This window comes from Malurus melanocephalus, unplaced genomic scaffold (genome assembly GCF_030028575.1).
Source record: "Malurus melanocephalus ecotype Western Australia unplaced genomic scaffold, MMel_1.1 scaffold_125, whole genome shotgun sequence".
NCBI classification, from domain to species: domain Eukaryota; kingdom Metazoa; phylum Chordata; class Aves; order Passeriformes; family Maluridae; genus Malurus; species Malurus melanocephalus.
Window position 1 is genome coordinate 1,492,275 of NW_026623357.1, and position 13,566 is coordinate 1,505,840.

General features: G+C 46.4%; 1 protein-coding gene across 1 annotated transcript in view; it reads left to right on the forward strand.

Moving 5' to 3' along the window:
- Nucleotides 1–6,219: 6,219 nt before the first annotated feature.
- LOC130576057 (uncharacterized) overlaps nucleotides 6,220–13,566 on the forward strand; it is a 17,766-nt gene continuing 10,419 nt past the window's right edge. The window contains exons 1-7 of the mRNA XM_057370429.1: nucleotides 6,220–6,594; nucleotides 8,631–8,793; nucleotides 9,452–9,592; nucleotides 11,491–11,651; nucleotides 11,937–12,113; nucleotides 12,661–12,802; nucleotides 13,357–13,544. Coding sequence (XP_057226412.1) covers nucleotides 6,388–6,594; nucleotides 8,631–8,793; nucleotides 9,452–9,592; nucleotides 11,491–11,651; nucleotides 11,937–12,113; nucleotides 12,661–12,802; nucleotides 13,357–13,544 — 1,179 coding nt within the window. The 5' untranslated portion in view covers nucleotides 6,220–6,387. The remainder of the gene's footprint in view (nucleotides 6,595–8,630; nucleotides 8,794–9,451; nucleotides 9,593–11,490; nucleotides 11,652–11,936; nucleotides 12,114–12,660; nucleotides 12,803–13,356; nucleotides 13,545–13,566) is intronic.

A 13,566-nucleotide genomic window follows, 5' to 3' on the forward strand; every position in this document is an offset into this window, starting at 1 on the left:
TGGGAAATCCTGAAAAACTTGTGGAGGCTTCTAACAAGACTCCATAAAAGAATGCATTCCATTAACCGTGTGGCCTTCAACCCCAACTCCTCATGAATTTCCTCATTTATAATATAGAACATTTTCTAATTGTCAGATTCCCTGGAGAAGCAAATTTCTGGTGCAAGGAGCCCACAGCATGGATCCCACATTCAGACAGCACAAGAGCATCATCAGCCATCTGTGATGTTCCACTCACCCTTCTGATCCCAGGTGCAAATCTGATCATGGGTMTCTTGCAGACATTTCAGCAACTGCTCTGGCAACTGTGATGCTGTTTGTACTGTAGCTGTGTTGCAGAAACACTCAGAAATGTCTCAGAACACACAATCCATGGATCAAAGAGATCCAAAAATCAGTGCTTGACCCAAAGTGCTTAAGACTGAAAGAGCAGAAGAGTGGAAGGAAGCACAGCAAACAGAAAAGCTCTGCTCACTGGTACAATTTGGATAAAATCGGGGGATTTCAATAAGGAAATGGCTGACTGAATAGCCCTTTCAAGCTTATAAATTAAGGAAAGGGAAGAAATTCACCAAGTTAAAATTCTTGGAGGGAGATGTCACAAATGTACATGGTAAGGTAAAGCGTGGACAGAGAGCACCATCTGGATGATGTCCACAGCACTCCTGCACAGGTTATAAACTTGTTTTCAAAGAAATGTGCATCTTAAATTAAAAAATGTATGGCTAGAGCTGTTCAAGAGTGGCAGGGGCTGCCTCCAATCTAACATGGCCAACCTTGGAGACCTGAACCAGGGTGAACCCACCTGAACCACCAGTTCAGCACTCACCAGTGTCCATAAGTAACAAACCTGCTCAGCTGAAAGTGTGGCTCCCCCATTCCTGGACTTTTCTGCTTTGGAAAGAACCTTCTTTTTCTTTSCACCACTGCCAAAATAAAAGCAGCTCTCAGTGTAAATTTTACCAGCGCCAGATTTTCCTGCCCACCCTGCCAGGGCTGGGAGAAACAGAAAGACCTTTCCCTGCTGCTCTCTGCCGGGCAGGGGCACCACGAAGGAAACGAAACCCAGCCGTCTGGCAGCAGCTTTTTTCGGCTGGATTTCGGCTCGCCTGCCGGGCTGGGGCTGCAGCTGGCTGGCCTGATCTCCTTCCCTCCCACCGGCTCTCACTGGGAGCAGAACATGCCTTCTCCTGCTGATTTCTGCTTGCCATATTGATTGCAGCAGGGTATAATGGAGACAAGTCAGGCAGAAAGCCAGCCACCCTTGGGAATGATTAAAGAGCAAGCAGAAAAGGATAGAAGTGAAGAAAAACAGGCTGACACTTAGGACRTGGTGGATTTGGAGCAAATTATGCCCTTTTCCCCACCTCACCCCCACGAGGTGCCTGGGACRGTTCAGAGGCGCCTCTAATTCAGCTCTGCCCAAATGAAGCATCATATCGASCCCCATGAACACGGGGAACAAAATCCCCAGAACGTGTACAATATCCCTATTGTGCATGGATTTGCAGCCTGATTATTCAGAGCATAGCCAAGGAAAGGTAAGGCTATGACCCATTGTTTTCCTGCGATCAATTGAATACTGTCATTTGCATTTAAAACGCTCTGAATTCGCACTGTCAATATGCCAAACAGCTGCTCGAGCTTTTCAGCATTCCATGGTGACAATCACACTATCATACATCATTGGCACCAGGATTTGCAATACTCTCGGTTTCAAAATTTTGTGGGTTTTTTTTTTTAAGAGGAAAAAAAAAAATCCTCCCCTCCCCCCCAAAATACCCAAACCTGTGAAAAATCCACTTTTAAAATGATGGCGTTGGATGCTGCTAAGCAGGCCTTCACAGATGCCAACATATCAAAATTCATCTCTTTTCTTCCTCTCCTACAATTAAAAGGTAGTTAAGAAAGAGGCTGTTCCTGATAGACCCACCTTCTGTTTTCTCCTTTGTATGCGTATTATTCATTAGCAGTCTAATAAGAGTTTCAAAATGCTCTGTGCCTCTGCCAGCAGGGCATATGTATGTAGACATGTGCTTGTGACAGATAAGTACATAAACAGCATATTGGCACCAGAAAGACATCTGTGCCTAGAAAAACGCTTGTGATATGTACATAAATGACATTTTAGCTCTAGTCAAGTCCTTGTGGCTTTGAGAGGAATATGTGACTGTACTCGTCTCTGAGAATACTGAAAAGGTGCGCCTTAGATGGGAGAGTGTTCCGGAGGTTTTCGGGCAGCCGGGGTTGCGGCAGACRGAGGGAGAGCCGTGCCAGGGGGAGGGTGGGCAGCCCCTCGGGGGGAACCACCCAGCACCCCCAAATCTGACTCCCTGCATCCCTACGGGATGTGCCTGCAGGGCGGTGCTGGCAAGAGCGACGCAGCTCCTGGATGYGAAGGGAATAAAATCTTGGACCAAAAAGCCGGGGGTGATCCAAGGTCGGGGGGCACAGCGAGCGCTCTGTGCAGCGCTTTCTGCACCCGCATTTAATTATCTGGCTGACGAGTCTGAATGCAATCCCTTCACAACTGGCTTCCACAGCAGAAAAGGGGCATTTTGGACTGTTAKAGAAGGAGACAGAGCATCCCATCTTCTGGGATCCTTCCCAGCCTGGCAGCCAGACACTTTGTTGGTCTACTCACACCACTTGGTTGAGGCTCGTAATGCCTCAGTTTGCCCATTCCTGGTAGCAGCTCCTTTATAGCCTTACAGCTCTAATGAGCACTGGAAATATTTTTGTAGCAAGGAGGCTACAGGTGAGAGGTCTATGGTCCCAGGAAAACCTAGAAATTATTTGCATCTAGTGTGGGTGAAGGAGAAGAGAGAGAAGATGCAAAATTGGAGGCACTTTAGTATTCACCACACAAACACAGAGCAATAAATATGGATTTGGCTTGCTGGTTCTGGGGCTTGGGATCAAAGTCCTGATATATTTGAGCACTGAGAGCACACGGGAGCTCTCATGTCCCAGTGAAATCACCTCAAGGGGGAAACCTCAGCCTAAGAAGTGAGTTGAACCATGTCTTTCCTGAGTTTACTCCATGAGGTTTGGATGTCCCAGCACTCTCCACTCTTAGCTTTCTGAAATCAAAAATTCCCTGTAGATCTCATTTGATCCAGTAAAGTAAATCTGAAAAGGAAATGAATGTTCAAGGCTGTCATTGACTTCAGGTTCATGAAGACTCACCTAGGCTGGACAATGAAACAGCCAAAGCACCTGCATGAAACCTTCTGGGACGTGGCCTTAAGACACACATYGGGGTGGTCGCTGCTGTTCAAGGGCTTGTCAATGATAAAAATGGCCTCACTTCTTTGGGTGTGACATGAAGAGGAGAGAAACAGCRAAATATTCCATCCTGGAAATCAGGATGGGTCCTTGGACTTCACTGGAGGCTGTTTGTTGACGTGACCTGAGGACGCGGCTCCCAGGGGGGGTGGGAGTCTCACACCTCCAACGGGATGGATGGAACAACAGTGGTGGATGAGTTGTTACTTGCCTGAAAAAAAGTGTTTTGGGGGAAAATTGTCTCCAGTCATTCTCATTTTGCATGTGATTTTTTCCTACATATGTTTCTAATCATTAAGAAATTCTGTAGCTTAAATAATGCTCTGAAAGTACGGTAACTGTTGGACTACATTCTGTTGTAACCTTATTGAATTTCACTTCTCTGGAAAAAATAATGGGATACTATATCTTGAAAAACAAATGGTAATTGCATTTTTAACAGAATGTTTCTCTTTGTGTTTCAAAACCTTCTGCACACAGYTAGACATCTAGCCAGGGAAGAAGGTACAAAGCATATGGGCCAATTTCTGGCTGTTGGCTGTTCAAGATGCCTTAATATTCAGGCAGTGATGTCTGTGTGTCCATGCAATATGGCACAGTTTATCCATGTGGTTTCCTTGAGCTCAGGTGAGGTGCTCAAAAGCTGTGTACTGGGGTTAGGGAAGGTATTTGAGGAGAAATTGGGGGAAAACAGGTCTGCATCCTGTTCCCTACTGGATGTGTGGAGGCACATCCTCTTATAAATTCGAATTGGGGTTATTTGAACTGCAGAAATGCAATGTTCCAGCATTCATGGTGCTGACCAGAAGAATGAGTTCATCCTCCACGTGACCAGGATCTTACACATAAGGATCTTGTCAACACTGCMGAGACTGGAGCTGTCCAACAGCTTTTGCGCTGCCCATGTGCCACAGCGACGTGACTTCCTCAGTGCTTTGGGGATTTGCCCGTCACCACGTGCCGAGAACTGAGTTGATTAAAGCCTGGGACCCAAAATAGCATCATCACAGTTTGATAACAGGCTGGTGTTATTGTCTGCCGAGGTTAGGAGAGCCCTGGAAATACTGGAAGGCTCTTCCCTAATTCTGAATAAATCTGGCGTGTAAAGAACTTTGTGAGGGGATACATTTGGACATGTGAAGCTTCAAGGCAAAGGAACAGGCTTGAGGTTTCTGACTGACAAGACACATGTGAGTACATGCAAAATGTGCTCCTCCTGCTAAAAATAACATTTCTCCTGTCAACCACGATGCACCCACCCCCACAACACCACCCAGAAGAACACATTAACACCTTGGCTTTGCACGTAGCCCGATTCACAGCAGCCACAAGTGGTAGAGGGATCTGCACTCTGTGCATGCTGACAAATCATATGGCACAGCGAGGAACAGAGGAGTGAAACTGGGCTAGCAGAAGTTGACGCCTTATCATCACAGTCCCTCTGAGCGTGCTGTAGGCTGACACCTCCACCAACCGAGTCATCTCCCCGGTGCCAGGATGAGGAGCACGAGCTCGCTATCCTGATTTAGCCTCTGGTAAGCCAGGCTTGGCTTGCCACACCAGGGAGGCTGGAAGAGGTGCGTGGATGCAAATGGTGCAGGAGCACCGTGGGTGCGCCAGCTTGAGGAGAAGCAAAGCACGTCCAACCACTGCTGCTCACAGCTGTGCGATGGGGACATGTAAAATATGCTTTATACACAAGATGGGAGATGTTTCTCCCATTATTGCTCCCCATTTGCTGCCTAATCCCATCTTAAATTATATTTCAAAGCAAGAAAAGTTGGTTGCAGGTAAGTATCACCCCTAAAACAACTGCAACAGCCAAAGTGCACGACTGTCAGACAGTCTGTGTGTGTTTCTAAGGTAGTGAAAGACATGGACAGCAAACCTTTTAAAAATGGTGAAAGACTAGAGAATACCAGATTTTTTTCTCTCCAAAATACTGTTTCCTATGAAAATCTACACTTTTTTTCTGAAAAATTAAAGCTTTCTTTAAAGCTGAAGGCACAGCATCTCTGCACATGGCAGGAGGTTAGAATTAGATGATCTTTAAGTTTCCTTCCAACCCAAACCATTCTAGGATTCTATGGCAGTGAAAGTTGGCCATCCTTCAGATTTTCTCACGGTAAGTTCTAGGCCAATAATTTGAAAACTCATTATTGACAGTTTTGCTTGGTATAAATTTAGATTGTTTGCGATGTAAATTTCTTAAAAGGGAAAAACAAAAAAAAAAGAAAAAGAGCTGGAGACAAGTTGTAGCTAAAATATCAGTGACCTGAGATGGATTCAGAGTCACAGGGGTCACTCTCAGTCCACTGCAGCCTTCCCCCAGGACAGCGTGAAGCTTTATTCAAAGGAGATTTTCGGAAAACCCAAGAGATTTAAATGCATAAGTTCAAATCTCATGGCAAGCGCATGAGCCTATGTTCTCACTCTCAAAATTAAGCTCCTTTAACTCTCATTTAAGTGGCCGGGAGAGCCCTGGGCTCCCCAAGTGCTTCCCTTGTCTGAACCTCCCCTGATGGCTCCGGCAAAGCTGGGAAGGCTTTGGTGGGTGCTGAAGGCATCCAGCCTTTTGCAGATKGTGCTTAGCACTTAACAGGATCAGCCCCTCAGCCACTTGTGTGGTGTCCATCACCTCAGATGCCTCAGCATCTCTGAAACCACGCGACGCCCACCATATGCAATCAGCCCAGTAAGCTGCTTYCACCTCACCTCGACTGTGATAATCCCAGCAGGGTGTCTGTATAAAGGAGMCCCTTGTTCAGGGCAAAAGGGAGGAATGCTCTTCCATAAGAAAATTAGGGAGCTGGCAGAGATGTAAAGCTAAAGTTTCGCAAGATTGCTTTTGTTTGGTCACATGTTTTTGAGATTTTGGGGTTGATTTTGGAGATCCTGGTTAATTATTTATGATCCTACAGTAATTGTTTAACAGGTGGTCAAAATTTATATATGGAAAACCAGCTTCTGTCCCCAGTCCGCTATAAACAATTTAGCTTTTTTGTTTCTTTTCCAGTCCTTTCTTACTCCTCTTTTAGAAATGTAACACCAGAATCAAGTTCCTTCCTGGGATGAAAACCTGTGAGTTCATCAGCCAAGATGGAGTTTCAATTTTGGTCTGATTTGGTCTCTTTCTGGGAAAAGTTGAATGTCTGGATGCTCTTGGTGGTTCTGGTGATATGTCTTTTGGTTATTGACCTGGTGAGAAAGAGACGACCCAGGAATTTCCCTCCAGGGCCTCAGCTCTTTCCTCTTGTGGGAACCTTTGTGGACTTCAAGCAGCCCCTCCATCTCGCATTGCAGAAGGTAAGAGCTCCATGGTCATTTTCCCTGCTAGCAATATCTTACCCTTTCATGACTCTTGTCACCACACTGTGAAGCAGCAAGGGCAGTGTCTGCAGAACAGGGTATATAATAACCACATAAGATAGATGACCCTTCTTGTTTTTATTTCTCACCTCCTCTTCCATGGGAGTAGGATGGTCTAATGGGAAAAAACCCATAATGGAGGAAGACTGTTGGAGGTTAGGTCTCCTTTTGCTCTATTTCTCTTGGGGAATTTTTCCCCATTTTGTTGCTAAATGATAATAACAAACCAGCACTAAAATAATGACCAGGTTCTCAGGAGAGATTAAAGAAGTTGCCAAGCACTGGGGAGGAGGGTACCTGGCAGTACCTCTCTCTTATCTGGAGATTYTTCCTCTGAGAAGAGCAGAGATCTCGCAATAATTTGGGCTCGGGATAAAATGGGACAGGGGCAGCTCCTGGCTCTTCTTACGTTGTTGCCTTTGGGATGGATGGTGGAACTGCTGCCTGTGGGGGAGAGCTCACTGGTACCCCAAAGCCTGGCATCCTGCCATGGGTGAGCCTTTGCTCGTGAGAGAGACCACTGCATTMCTGACATTACTGACACCAACCTCACCAAGGGAGCCCTCAGGGAAAATCCACTCCAGCACCTCAGGGAAAACCCCAGGACCCCTGGGCCTCCTCCTCCTCCAAGGGAGTCTCTCTTGGCCRTGTTCAGGAGCCGGGTGGTCACTGCTCAGCCCCTGTCGTTTTCTCTRCCACTGCTCCAAAGTTTTTTCTTTGCTTTGCTCCCACACTCCCTGCCGGGAGTCAGTTTCCACTACAGCTGCCAAGTTTCTGATACATCTCATCTACCACCCCGGGAATTTGCTTGTCCCTCCCTGCCCAGTTTGCTGCTACAACTCCTTTTGCTSTCCWGAGGGGACACCAGGATCRGCTCCCCCTGTGAGTTTGTAAATGAAACCCATTTCTCCATCCATTTCTGCCACCCACGCCCACCATTGCCGTGTGGGGATAGAGCTGGCCAAGCCCCCCGCACTACARTGCCCCTGCCGGAGTGGAGGAATCACCGCAGCCGCGCTGCCCGGACGGAGCCGGGTTTTTTTGTTGTTGCTCTCATTGTTGCTGCTTTTCTACCTTGTTATATATGCTAGTAAAAAACAGTTATTCCTTTTCCCCATATCTTTGCCTGAAAGCCCCGTGATTTCTGAGTTATAATAATTAGAGGGAAGGGGCGTCGTATTTGCTGCTCCAAGGGAAGTCCCTRCCTTCCTTGGCAMACWCCTGTCTTTCAAACCTAGACAAAGATCTACATGTTCCTCCTCCTCCTTCTTCTCATCTGACCRTGAATATTTCCTTCTGGAGCCCAGAAGGGTTGGGCCAGGCTGGGGGACAGGTGAAAAGYGCCGTGTGAGAAATGAACTGTCTGGATTGTGGACATTATCTCTGGAAATTGTCTTGTCATTGTCTTTGCTGAGAGGCCAACGATTTAGCCCATCACATCTGAAAGAAACTTCTGATATACTGAGTTAGTTCCTGTGGCTTCTTTGTTGCAGGAAGAGGCAGTGATTGCTCTGGAAAGGTTTCTGGAGCTTTGAGTCCCACCAGAGCCAACAAGAGAGAGATTTTATACATGCTGAGTATTCCTCTGTGCAAAGGTGAAGGAAGTTCTGGCATGCTGGCTRCAAAAATCCTTTCTGGTGACCATTTGTCTCTTGCTTTTACTCAGCAGACGTCCTTGTTACCAGCCAAACTGATGTAAACACCTGGTAAAACCCAGGTCACACCAGATAATAAATATAAGCAAACCCTCTCTCCCACAGTACAACTCTCCAGCCCTTTTTACACCTCTCCAGCCTTCAAGGAGTAATTTAGATGAGATGGGAGCTGTGTGCTTAGGTTTGGGTTTCTCCAAAGTCCCTTTGCTTCAAGCAGCATTAAATTCAYAGATAGATTTCCCCATTCCAGGTTTTGTCGAGGGGAGTTTTGGAAATCTCCATTTCCTTGTTCTCAGAGGACAATGGACTCTCTTTCAGCTCACGGGTCGGTACGGGAACATCTTCAGCGTGCAGTTTGGAAATCTGACATTCGTGGTTGTCAACGGGTACCAGATGGTGAGAGAAGCTCTCGTCCACCAGGCTGAAATATTCGCTGACCGGCCAAATATTCCGCTCCTCCAAGAAATATTTAGAGGCTTTGGTAAGCATAGCTACCAGGATTTTGGGACAAAACTTTCATATCTTTGAATTGATAACAGTTAAGAGTGAAAGAAACGGGTTGAATTCAACCCTTTGTGAACTGCAACTGTAAAACCTTGCACAGGGGGAAAGGAGGAATTGAATACAGACTAATAATCTCACAGGGGTATGTTTTGATCTCTCTGAGATTTGGAGATGAGGATGGGATAAAACCAGATTTTAACAAAAGAGGAGAAATAAATGAAAGAGGAGAAATAAATGCAAGCTGCCCAGTGATCGATACACTTGCAGAGCTTCCCCCTGGTTTTCGTTTCTCTTTACTTTTCCTCCCCGGGTTGCACACAGCTCCAGAGACGGGGTGCTCCTGCCTGCAGCTCTGCCAACAGCGTGATAGTACTCAGAGTATTTTGGCTTACACCTTTTTTTCCCACGCAAAGTGACAAGTAGCAGATTAAAGCAAATCCATAAAGCTAGATCTTTAGTATAAGCCAATTACTCTTGAATTTTAATTCCTAGGCAAAGCCATAGACTTTTCAACGTCCACGAGGTTTGCTTTGCTTTGCTTTGGGGTTTTTGTCCACAATGAATGGCTGTTTCTAAATCCWACACTCACAAATGACCCAGAGAGAGGATTGTTCACCTGTTTTTTCCACCTGCAGGGCTCATATCATCMAACGGGCACATATGGAGGCAGCAGAGGAAGTTTGCTTTAGCAACACTGAAAAGCCTTGCTGTAAATTTTGAGGACAAAGTGCAAGAGGAGAGTCGGTACCTCGTGGAGACGATTGGGGAGGAAAAAGGTGGGGGSTTAATGCACAGCACCGTGCTCAGAGCTTCCAGCTAAACAAATGATGAGAAGTAAAACTCTTACCCCAACGCAGCTCCAAACATGCAAAACATTTCTTCMAGAGCTCAAATCTCTATCTTACACTTCCACACTGTGCCTTTTAGCACTTATTTTAGACCTCAGGCTTCCTATTTAATTTCTTCCTTATTAAGTAAATAAATATTAGGTGGTTATTAGAATGTGAGTGTTTATGTGGCTAAGGAAGTATCTCTGTGAAGGAATAAAGGCAGCCCTCCTGCTATCAGGCACTTCCACTCAGAGGCTTAGTTAACCTCTGCTTGTCCTTGGTTTTGCAAAGTATTTTAAAACTTGTTTAGTCAGGCTTTCCTTTTGTATCACACACAGATGAAGCGTGTGCCTTGCTCTTTTATGGTCCAGCTTTTAAAAACTGCCAGAGGGATATTAGTAAGAATAATTTGTATGTTGGTACATGGGTGATTTGCACTTCAGCTTTAAATAGAAGCAGATGGGGTTGAGCTAATTCTATGGAGCTATATATAGTAAACCAGAAAGATCTAAAAAGGAATTGTGAAATTATATACTAAACTTGCTCCATTTTAATTGCTGTTGCGCTGAACAGGCCTAATACTCCGTGTTGCCAATTGATTATAGTCTTCTATAGTCCTAATCAATAAACTAATTAAGCTGCTGGTTTGGGCCTTTCTTCCCATTAGTAATGACAAATAGTGATCATGTCCATCACTCTAATATCTGAGCACCAGCCCGGTTTAATTACTTTCTTGAAGAGCGGGGAGATCAGCAGTCCTGCGAGGAGTGCCTWGCATTTCAAAGCAATGCTCAGCAGCAGCTCAGGGCTGGACTGGGCTTGTCACTGAGATCAGTCTCTTGTCACAGCAAGTGGCTCTTCAGGCTGCTGAAATGTGCCCAAGGAGATGAAGGGCTCTGCTCAGTAGCTCTCCCAGGGAATGCAGATGTGACGAGCATCAYTTCACTTTATAAAGATGCTCTGTGGGCCATGTGAGCTATTGCTGGGGTGGGCACAGAGATTTGCAGCCTTCTCCCCTCTCTCCTCCAACTCCCTTGATTTCTTTGTGGTGGACAGCTAAACCCCAGGGCAATCGTATTTTTGCAGTGTGGTTAGTCCTGGGCTCCCTGCCCTGGGCTAAGCTTTGAGGGACCCTCTCCTGGCATTTAAAATTGGCACCAAACACGTGTTGGAGCAAAGTGCAAAGTCGACAGCATGGCGTGCTGGTGGTTGTTGTTCCTGGAAAATAGTTCAAACCCTGCTTGGGCAGCTCGGTGYTAATGTCACTGTCTGCCAGCAGCCTGGGCTGGACACAGGATGGGATGTCCTGGCCCACAGTGCCCATCCTGCAGGGGATCCTGGAGGTGATGGAGGTGAGGGGCACCCCAGGACATGGKGTGAAACCTGAGCACCACCTTGGGTGAGAAACAGGTGGGGTCTCACCCTGATTCACAGCTGGGGATCAGGTACAGAACGTGGGTGTGACTGAGGCTGTACAGGAAAAGAGAATTAAAGCTGTCTTTAKAATCACAGAATCATGGAGAGATTTGAGCTGGAAAAGATCCTTAAGCTCATTGAGCCCAAACATTAACCCAGCAGTGCCATGTTCACCATGTTCCCAGGTGCCACATCCATGTGCCTTTTGAACACTTCCAGGAATGGTGACTATACCACAGCCCCTTCCAATGCCTGCCTTACTTTCAAATTAAGAAATTTTCCCCCATATCCAATCAAAATCTCCCTTGGCACAACTTGAGGCTGTTTCCTCTTGTCCTGTCCCTTGTTTCTTGGGAGAAAAGACCAACCCCCCACCTGTTCCACAACCTCCTTTCAGGAAGTTTCCTTTCTTTTTTTTTCCCCTCCAGGACAACCATTTGACCCCCATTACAAAATCAATGGTGCTGTTTCGAACATCATCTGTTCCATAACTTTTGGGAACCGCTTCGAGTACCATGACAACCGTTTCCAGGAATTGCTGCACTCCTTGGCTGAAACATTGCTGCTCATGGGAAGTTTCTGGGGCCAGGTAAAGCCACTTGGATGTTTTTTTCAGCTTCAGCTGCCTGTAAGAGCTCAGAAACTGGGGTTTCTAAGGCACTGATGTCATCTGCTTTTTCCTGTAGAAAAAGAGTCATGTTTAAAGGAAAATGACCGTGAGAATTGTTTTGCATTAGATTGGTTTTATACATGAAGTCTATCAGGAAAGCAAGATAGCAAGAGGAGTAAATAAATTGTCTTAGCATCTCAACTGTGATACTTGCTCTTTTCTAACCCAAGAAATGCTCTTTTGCTCTGTTTCATTTCTCACCAGCTGTACAATTCTTTTCCTTTGATCATGAGATGGTTGCCAGGACCCTTCAAGAAAATCTTCAGGCACTGGGAAAAACTTCAATATTTTGTGAAAGGTGTGATTGCAAAGCACAAGGAGGATTTGGACCAGTCTGAGGCAGAAGATTATATTAACTGTTACCTGAAGGAAATAGAAAAGGTAGGAGAGAAAMACCTAAAAACAACTAAAGATTAACCCATAGAATGAGCAGAGAAAATTCAGGGCTGTTTTGTCAGGGGATCTCTTGCCTCATGTGTTGCTTTCTCCTCCCTACCTCTGCCACATCAAACTCCAGCAGCAGCAGAAGCCTGATCACTTCAAAACCACACAGATTTTTTATTTGTTTGAAAGGTTTTACACTTTGTCTTCTTCCCTTTTTGGTTCTGTCACACAGCGTAGGAGGAATCTCAGGGAACATGTTCATGTTTCTATGAGTGCTCGCAGGCCTGTGTTTGTCATTGTGAAACTTGACATTTAAAAATGCTACCTGCTTTCAAGAGTTACTCTACAGCAACCAGGGTGTCTTTCAAAACAGTCCTTAGGGCTTGAAATTCAGTAAAAGTAAAGGCTGGAAATTTCCAAGTCTTGGGCTGGTAAATAATAAAGGAGCAGCAGGACTTCAGTTACGTAGAGGTGATTTTGGATCGGGTTTTTGACAGCAWCCCCTCCATAATAAGAGTTTTCATCGCCATGTTTTTCCTCCAAGTATAAGGGTGACACCAGCTCCCATTTCCACGAGGAAAACCTGCTCTGCTCCACCTTGGACCTGTTCTTAACTGGGACTGAGACCACGGCGACYGCCATCCGCTGGGCTCTGCTCTACATGGCCGCGTACCCCCACATTCAGGGTAGGGCCACCCAGGGGTCCTTTGATTAGCCCAAAACTAAGAAAAGAAAAGTCARGAAACAGAGTTATCCCAGTTCTGCCACATCTTGAATATGTCTGTGCCCCAAATATCTTATTGGGAACCTTTCCAAGACAAGTCTCAGGAGGAGTGTTCAGGGAACTGGAAGTATTTGGCCCAGATAAAAAAGGCTCGGGGGGGACCTTGYTGCTCTCTACARCTCCGCAAAAGGAGGGTGGAACCAGGTGGGGGTCRGTCTCTTCTCCCAAAGAACAAGTGATAGGACAAGGGGGAACGGCCTCAAGTTGTGCCAGGGGAGGTTTATGTTGCATATAAGGGAAAATTTCTTTGYTGAAAGGGTTGTCCAGCCCTGGAACAAGCTGCCCAAGGGAGTGGTGCAATCACCCTGGAAGTGTTCAAAAGGAGCATGGATGTGGGACTTGGTTTGGCTGTGGCCTGGCATGTTGGACTCGATGATCCTAGAGGGCTTTTCCAACCTTAAAGTTTCTGTGGTTCCATGAGGAGGAATGTTCTGAATCTTTTTTTGCTCCCTGTAGAGAAAGTGCAGCAGGAGATCGACGCCGTGGTCGGGCAGTGGCGGCAACCCTCGATGGCCGACAAGGAGAACATGCCCTACACCAGCGCYGTGCTGAGCGAGGTCCTGCGCATGGGCAACGTGGTGCCCCTGGGGGTGCCCCGTATGGCCACCAGCGACACCACCCTGGCCGGCTTCCACCTGCCCAAAGTGCGTGGGGACCACCAGCCTC